At 43.3% G+C, this 8,843-nt stretch overlaps 1 protein-coding gene across 1 annotated transcript; it reads left to right on the plus strand.

Annotated features, from left to right (window-relative positions):
- Positions 1 to 293: 293 nt before the first annotated feature.
- On the plus strand, positions 294 to 1,076 carry LOC108152250. Its single transcript, XM_017281460.2, has 3 exons — positions 294 to 593; positions 664 to 799; positions 854 to 1,076. Exons 1-3 carry the CDS (start codon positions 387 to 389, stop codon positions 922 to 924), a joined length of 414 nt encoding a protein of 137 aa, XP_017136949.1. The 5' UTR covers positions 294 to 386; the 3' UTR covers positions 925 to 1,076.
- The last annotated feature ends 7,767 nt before the right edge of the window (positions 1,077 to 8,843 follow it).

Genomic DNA, 8,843 nt, shown 5'->3' on the forward strand with positions numbered 1-8,843 from the left:
AAGCATCTTAATATTTATCAGCTCTAAAGTCCTATAGCTCAAATTAGGTCAACCAATGTCAGTCCCTTTAAAACGAAGCATCTTTCAGTAAATTAATTATTTACGACAAACAATCTTAAACATTTCAGAAGGACTACAGCAATACACTCTTGGACCCTGCATATAATGTTTTCCATGTTTTCCGATAACTAAAACCAGAAGAGTATGAATCCCCATATTAGATATCGATATCAATCAAAGGTACCCTGTTGAAAAGAGAAATCGAAAATATAGTTGGCCTTTGTCGAAAATTTGTATTGCCCGTCAATTTGAGTCTCCAAACATTTTATTAGTCTCGGTAATTACAAATTACAAAGCAACACAAATCTTTCACAGATTTTTCAAAAATGTTGCCTGGGTGGAAGAGATTTTATGTCGTGGTCCTGAGCATGACCAGCCTGTTGTTCCTGATACTCACCCAGCCCATAGCGGACAAATTTAAGCGCCATCCCGAAAAACTCGATGAAAATGACTCGTACGTCATATTGGTGGTCCAAACAATCCAAGTGTTTTTGTATATAGCAGCACAAATACTGCTAGCTCGGCACATCGTTGTGAGTAGTACAATTGTGTCCTTAATCAATGGGAAACATCGTTCAACCTGATGTGTACGTCTGCCTGCAGGAATTCTTGATTTGGACTCTTTTTTTAATCTGGAACTGTACCATCCAGATGATTCTGAGCAGTGGATATCTGATGCTTACCATACTCTATGGCCATGCCGACCCACTAGTCATGGGCCTGGCTATCGTAGATATAAGTACGTATACAGCGATCCTCGATGTCCACCTAACCTATGTGACCACTTTACCAGTTTTAGTGACCGGCTTAGTGTCCTGGAACGCGGCCGAAGAGTTTTTACTGAGGGGTATTCCAGGAGACTAAATAGATCAATAAATTACATGAAATATTTCATGTTCTTCGTCAATTCAAATATTGGAAAAGTCATGGATGTCTTCTGACACTTTCGAAATCAATGACCCAATCGTCCAATAAACGTTTGATACATCAAAAAACATGTAAATTGAAATATCTTTTCCTTTTGAATTCAAGCCTCTTTCCTGGCCCACTCTGCTTCATCAAGAGCCCCTTCTGCCCAAGAGAAAGCCCAGAACCCAAGGATATTGTCACCAAGAAAGGAAAGGCAGCCAATGAGAGGATGAGTAACAAAATGAAGAGAAAACAAACAACAATACACAAATAAATTGATGTCATTTTCGTTTTCGTTACGTCTCAAATGGAATTAGTGGCACGCTAAAAAAAGACTAGCAACGGGAAGGCGCACAGAAGGGGAACCATTCTGTGGAGTCGCAGTCGCAGACGAGAGACTGAAGAAGGACAAATCCAAACGAGACCCCTGCCAAAGCTCCATTTTATCAAGAGCAGCAGAAAGAAAGAATAAAAAATACCAATGGAGGAGGCAAGGAAAAGCGCAGAGGCAGTGGAAAACAGACGGCAGGAGATGGCAATGAAAACGCAGATAAACATATTCGCGAATTTGTTATTATCAGAAAAATATTGCGCAAATAAAGCCAGGGACAGGGGTTGGATGGGGATTGTGATTGCTACAGCGGCTTAAACGAAACGAACGTATGCAAAATATTTGTGAGCCCCGTGAGGTGGTTGGGTTGGGGGGGCGGGTATATGGGGCGTTAATTCCCCAGTGACTGCATGTGACGCGCTTTGCATGCGGTTTGAGCGCGTTATATGTTTGAGGGGGGGGTGTATGTGTCACTGAAGGAGGAGGGTCGTTTGGGTGGGGATGATGTGGGAAGGTGGCAGAGCATTGTGATGGCTAGGGGTTGGGCAGGGTGTCGCAAATTAGTTAAAAAGCCAAACCCAGACAATCAAAGATCAAAACTTTTTGATAGGCAAATGCCTCTCAATGGGCATACGCGTATCTTTGTGTGTGTGTGTGTGTGTGAGGGAGTATCATGTGTGCCTAGTGTGTGGGTTGATACTTTTATTACGGTTGTTGTTTCCTCTTAAGACCCGTTACTGTCAGAAGTCAAATGGCAGGCGACTTGTATGGTTTGAGTTTGATTCCAAACGGAATTGATCGCTTTATCTGTCGTTCTGTATCCGTATTTGTTAGAAGGCATAAAATGGGGGTAAATGCTTTGCTAAAAGTCCTTAATGGGATGCTGAGAAAGGGGAGGGAAAGGAATGAGAAGTTCAGATTTCTTTTCAAGCCATGAAGAATAATAGATAGCCTGGATGAAAGACAAAATTAACCCAAAATTGAAGGAAAATATATTAATGGAAACTTAAACTTAATACAATGAACCATCGAATAACCTGCCAAATCAATACGATTGAGGAATTTATATAAAATAATGCCTAAGAAAACCGACAAATAAACGTATGAATAATGCGAAAAATAAACTGCAGAATATGCAGCATCTTAATAGCTTTTCAAGCTCTATTTCGGAGCAAAGTGGAGGACGCAGTGGGACTCATGGGAAAATTGCTCAAAGGATAGTTTGGCAGAAAGTATAAGCCACAAGGATCCAGAAAACATAAGTGGCAGCCTCCATATCACCTAAGAACCAACAACCGAATACGAGTACTCCACAGAGCAGCACTTTCAATTAGGGAAAATTCTTAATTGCCGAACGATCCATTTCACAGCCACACCTCCCTCCCACCATCCCATGTCAAAGCAGACACGCCACTCCCCCTCCCCATCTGTACCGCCGCATGGGCAGAGGCGCGTGTTGTTTGTCAAAAATATTTAACGCGTAAGTGGAAAATTGTAAAAACAACGAAAATGAGCAACAAAATTTCGATGGGGCAAAAAAAGAAAAAACGCTCGAAAAAAATGTAAAAATTATCAAAAGAAAATGAAAATTTGTATACAAACCACCCAGGAACATTGATAACGCCTGTATAAACCACCCACCCACCGACCAACCCCACCCGGTGAAGTGAAACACCGACACCCCCTCCCTCTTCCCCCTCCCCTACCGCTCAATGGTAGAGCCTTCACCTTTACCAGCGAAACGTGCAAATGGACTTTTGGGTGCGTTGACTGACTGACTTACCCACCCCCTCCCCCCGTCAATGCTCCACAGACAACATGCCTCATGCCTCACCCCGAGTGCCGTCCCTCCGCAGGCCCATCGTCATCACTCAAATGCAAAATGGCGATTATTCATAAATCATTAAACACCATTTGGCAGGCGCTGCACAGGGGGTTGGGGGTGTCCTAAGCTACAGGGGGCGAGCTTGGAGGGGGAAGAACCACTGCTGCCTTAAACATTTTTATCGCTTTTCCAACAAACTGGCAAAGAAAAATTCCTAATGAGCCAAAAGCAAAAGCCAAAAAAAATGGTCAAAAAAAAGTTAAAAAACTTCGGAAAAAATCAAAGGCCGTTTCCTGTCGGGTGGTTTGGATGGTTGGGGGAGTGCCATGAAGATGGGTAGTTACAAGGGGGGTGAGCGATGCGCGGGGGTTGGTTCGGGAGAATTTCGCGGGCTTTTTAACAGGGCGCCCAGGCATAAGACACCAAAACGGGGTCCGTGGAACGGGGGAGACCGTGGACCGATGCCGAGTCAAGACATTAAAAATTTTGTTTGATACTTTGGTCGTTGCTTTACTCTCCCTCCCACCCACTCACACTCCTCTCCACCCCGCCGTACTCCTTCTTCTGCTGCACCGCGTATGCCACCACTTACATCACTTCAAGTTCTCTGTGTTCCCCGACTACCGCACGGCCGCTGTTCTGGTCGTTTGATTTCCGCTTCCGTTTGCCGTTGAGATTAAAAAACATTTTCGTGCGTTTTTTCCCTCATTTCCCTGATGTTTTTTAGCCACGACGCCGGCCAGCGTGGCTCTTGCCTCCTTTTGCCTTGTCTCGTTTACGTATCGTTGGACTACGACCACGGATACGGATACGACCGCGGATACGGCTATGGCTATGGCTTGGCTACGGTTGCGTCTCTATCTGTGAGATACATTAAATTAAAAATTCATCTTTAATCAAAAATTATTGTTGGCATGCACAAGACAAAGTAGCGACAGCGACGGCGTCTAGGTGGGCTCGCAGCTCATCTACAGGGATAGAAAGTGTGTAGGATTGGGATTGGGCTCTGGGCTTGGACTCTGGGTTCGGGATTGGCGTTGGGTTTGGGTAAGCACTGGGCAAACATAGTTGACAATATATCAAATTTGTTGGCATCTCCGCGGAGGAAGGTGGAGTCGCTGGCCGGGAGACGCCATATTGTAATTGCTCTCGTTGCTTTCGTTTGGTATTTGGGTTTTCCTGGGCATGGGAATAGGTATGGGAAAGTAGGAGAGTACTGTCTGGCCAAGCGATATCGACTATCGGGAAGATCTAGAAAACAATCGATTTGTGATTCCTGACTTATTGCACAATTCGGTAAATTCGTAGGCAGACTAGGTGCTCTCCAGATTGGTCATCAGCATGTGGCTCATAAATTGTGGCAGAAAGAATTCCACATGCAAACTAATGGTCTCCAGGGGATGGAGATGACAATTACATTCGCTGGGTGTGGAAGCCATCCTTCATGAACCATACCTTCAGAGGTATTAGCTGTCAAAGCACGGGTTTGTTCTCTATAAAACATAGAAATTATAAATATAAAATACTATTCGCTATGGACCAAAAGTGCCCTGATCCAGCATATGTCCGATGTGAGTTCCCTGATCCCCATCATATGTGAAACTAATCAGCCCTTTTACTTTGCAGCCACTAAATCCAGTAGTCTGAGAGCTTTAGCAAACACTTTTAAAGTGAGTTTTTCCTATAGAAGGGGAGAGGATCCTGGCAAGCTAAAAAAAAATATTATATAGAACTCTCCTGAAAGGTCGCTCAGTTGACCCGGCAGGTCAACTCAAAGAAAGGACTCGACTTGTGGCTCTGGGCAAGTACATAGGCAGCATGAGAAGAATATCCAAATAGATCAGGAGATTTCCCAACCAAGGGACACCATGTTCGTACCGGATTAGTTGCCCACTGTTTTCGACCCCTTTTCATTTTCTCTCCAGTGTCTAAATAAATAAGTTGCAACCTTGCTAAGTGATTAGCATTTTTAGAGCAGGGTCCTCAGTAATTACTGCTCGTTCGATGAGTTAGAAGTAATTCCAAACTATAATCAGGCAATACACCCACTAAAACTGAGCCGCTGTATCATTTTCCCCTCTCAAGGAAGTGATCAGCAGAGAGCCGCTGAAACCTGAAGGCTTGGTTCTATTTTCCTACAAGCAGGGCGTCATCTAATCCTAATCCTGAAGGTTTAGTTCACTTTCGCTTCGCAAGCAAGTGATCAAGCAGTGAGGTTCTGAAACCTGAAGATTTGGTTTACTTTCTCTTTGCAACAAGTGTTCAAGCAGTGAGGTTCTGAAACCTGAAGGTTTGGATCGTTTTATTATAAAAGATATTTGACTTTAAATATTCTTATATGAAATACTCGTATACCCATAATCGTTAGTATGTCCATCAGTCCATATTTCTAAATTGAAGGCCTTTTATTTATACTATAACTGTATTCACCTCAAGAGAATGTACACATGCACATACATGTACATATGTATGTTTTATCGATTGACTTCTGGGGAAATTTCAAAGTTAATACCAAGATTCTGTCATAAGGATTACCTCGCAAGACTTGGTTAATTGCGTAGTCTCCGTTTCCCACTCCGTCAAGGCTTCAGTCCACAATTTCAACTTAATTAAATGCGTTTTTAATACTTTTGGCTTGCCGGCAAACAGACAGAGATGGCGAGGACGGTAAGACATAGGCATCGGCAGCCACTGCCGCACATTTACATTAATGTTCATATGTGTGTTGTTTGGCCAAGGAAAAAGAAGCCAACAAACTTTTCCCAAACGCTTTTCCCAGGCAGTGGAAAAGCGAAGAGACATGTGTGTGGGACCAAAAATAAAGTTGATTAAAATTTGAAAGATTTTTGACAGTTATTATGCGCCAGCGGCTGGGTAAACGGAGCCAAACTTCTGCCATGTGTCAATATTGAAAGTTAGACTTGGCTCTGCCTCCCGCCACCACCATCCGTTGATACCACGAAGGTATCAGGATTTAAAAATGATGGATACACGACAGAATGGGGGGTATTTTGCTTATCTTTCTATTCACAGGTCATTTTTTTACTGAGTTTCTATGGAAAAACTCTTTTAATTTATTCCTCATGGCTTTAAATTAAATTAAATCAATTTAAAATACAAATTTGAGCAAAGAAACGATCGATCTGTAAAGGCAGCTTAGACTTTTTCTCCCTTCCTTCGTGTGGATCTTCCTCTAGCTCTGATTGGACTTCACCCAGCTCCAAAATAAAGCCAATGTTCGCTATAGTCCGTCTCGACTGTATGGGATCGTTTGTGGGCCATAAAAACCGCACACACGGCACTGGCGGCGGAAAACTGCAGATGAAGTAGCTTCGCTCGATATAAAATTACATTTTATAGCGTTGAGTATGCTGTGTATGGTGGATGGAGACGAAGATGGGAAGTGAGATGCGAATTGTGAGTGGGAGGGGGAATGGGGGCTGGTTTAAGCCACAGCAAGGACACATACCGACTAATAAGGCTGGTTCAATTTAATGAGCAGACGTCGCAACTTTCCGCTACGTTGGACGCGTTAAACTAATCAACGCAGCACCACCCTGTCACCCCCCCGGACAGCTTCAACAGTTGTTTGTTTGTCTGCTCAATTGCTTGTTAACATTTTGCGCAATTTGGGAAGGTCGGTAGAGGCTGGCAGCGGCAGGGGCATTGGTAGAGGGGCCCCACCACGCGGTAGTGGGGGAGTGCTGCAGCCTAAACTACCTGCAAACATGGAAAAAAACCAGAAACCAATTGAGCGTGCCCTCTACTTGTATGTGTGTGTGCGCCAGTACACTGGGACAAATATTTGCTACAATCGAGATATTATTTTGGAAGAGAGAGACCAAGAAGCTAAGCAAAAGGACTTCAGAAAGAATAGGGCTATTTTCATTTCGATAAAATTCCGAAATAACATCTTTGAGACTGAAGATTGGTCGTTTTTTGTGGTGAATATTTGCTTTACGTTAATTAGGGAAGCGTCAAATGATGTTAAGAGGAAATCATATCTGAGCTATCAGAAATATTCATCTATTTACGGATTTATAATCAAGTATGAATAATCCCCAATATAATTGCTGGAGAGCTGCAAGAATCTCAATCTCAAGCCTATTTAACATCAAATTGTTGAAAAATAAAAGCAAGAATCAGAAGTATAGTAATTTTCAAAGTTTCAAATCAAAAAATTAATTCTATATAATTACTTTTTCCGTTCAGTGTAGCCGCATGTTGTGTGTGTGTGTGTGTGTGTGGCTCCTGTTGATGGCCGCTGGCCTGTAGAAAGTCATAAAATTTTATAGTTTAGTGGAGCGGGAGGTAGTGGACAGTCAGTCAGGCGGTGTCGATGACTGCGTCCGAATAGGAATTGGTTTCAGAGTGGGGGTGGCAGTGGAAGTGGTACTGTTAGCGGGAGTGCTTCGGGTGGAGCTTGGGGGTTGGGGTCACTGCGGTTCGGCCGTGTGTTATGACTGTGAACTAATCGCCACAGCGTTTTCGGTTCGCCTTGGGCCAGTTAATGAAATGGCCGGTCCAAATGAATGCCGGACTGCTGCGAGGGTTGGACTAGAATTGAAACCAAGACAGAAAGACAGACGGAAACACGGAACTGGATATAAAGACGAGACGGAGACTGACCTGGCCTGGGGCCAGCAGGCAATTAAAAGGCAGAAGAGTGGCGGGGTCACTGAAATGAAGATGTCTTTAAGATATTTACCAAAAGGTCAACCAATTGTCCTGCCCAGGGAGTACCATTCAAGCATGGGAGTTCCAGAAGCATTCCATAAGAGACCCAACAAGTCATGCTGCATGCGCTTAAATAGTATCTATTGATTTCACAGGGGATCCACAAGAATCAGTTAACTAAAGGACTGTCTAATTCTATTTTTCAGAATTCAATCCAGAATGTCTGATGAAAGATTCCCCTAAGCTAGAGCGAGTTTCCATCATCAGAAAGCAGCTAAGTGCACGCCTCAGGACGACAGTGGAAACGCAGAATCAGACGATGTGCCTTCTTTCAGTTAAAGATTAGTTTCTGGCAATGGTGCCACTCGAAAATTTCCGTCAAAGTCGCCGCCAAGATGGCTTATTTCCAGGGCTCTAGGTGACGTCCTGTAGAAGTTCCATATGTACAAAACCTAGGCCCTCGAAACAGCGGAAGGTTGGAGATTATAGGTAACTAATTTTTAAATTGTTCATTAATATCTTTATTCGGCCACTCCAGTTGCTCGTTGAAAGCTTGATAAAAAGTGAGGCCTACTTTTTACTTCATTTGTTTTCCCAGGGATAGTCCACTGGGAAGGGCCCTCGCGCTTCCGAGCTGTTCCACATAATGCAGGTCACTGAAATGGCACAGGGACATTAGGAGGACATCAGGTGGACATAAGAGATCAGTGGCTACATACAAAAATCCATAAGTACTGGGAGAATTCCCTCTGGATAAGTGTTCCAGTTCATAACGAACACCGCGAATATCAAATTCATGTTGTCGGTAAGAATTTCGGAGAAAAATGTAAACGTTAACTCCATAAACGCGACTGTTATGTTCACTTCCTGCAAGTGGATTCCCAGCTAAAGGGCATTGAGTGTTATTAAAATATTTTAGCAACTCACCAACTCAGCAAATGGAGCAAGAATTTCCTGAATAAGACGCAAAACATTCATTTCGGGCGATTTTTAAAATACGACTGAATCTCCTCCTTTCAATATGAATAAATCATGAAAGGA

Source organism: Drosophila miranda, chromosome XL (assembly GCF_003369915.1).
Source record: "Drosophila miranda strain MSH22 chromosome XL, D.miranda_PacBio2.1, whole genome shotgun sequence".
In the NCBI taxonomy this organism is placed as follows: Eukaryota; Metazoa; Arthropoda; class Insecta; order Diptera; family Drosophilidae; genus Drosophila; species Drosophila miranda.

What these genes read in the sequence shown, in the direction of transcription:
- LOC108152250 (XM_017281460.2), top strand. Translation starts at nt 387, where the DNA reads ATGTTGCCTGGGTGGAAGAGATTTTATGTCGTGGTCCTGAGCATGACC. An exon ending in TGCTAGCTCGGCACATCGTT is followed by an intron (nt 594 to 663) that starts GTGAGTAGTACA and finishes GTCTGCCTGCAG; the next exon opens with GAATTCTTGATTTGGACTCT. An exon ending in CCTGGCTATCGTAGATATAA is followed by an intron (nt 800 to 853) that starts GTACGTATACAG and finishes CCACTTTACCAG; the next exon opens with TTTTAGTGACCGGCTTAGTG.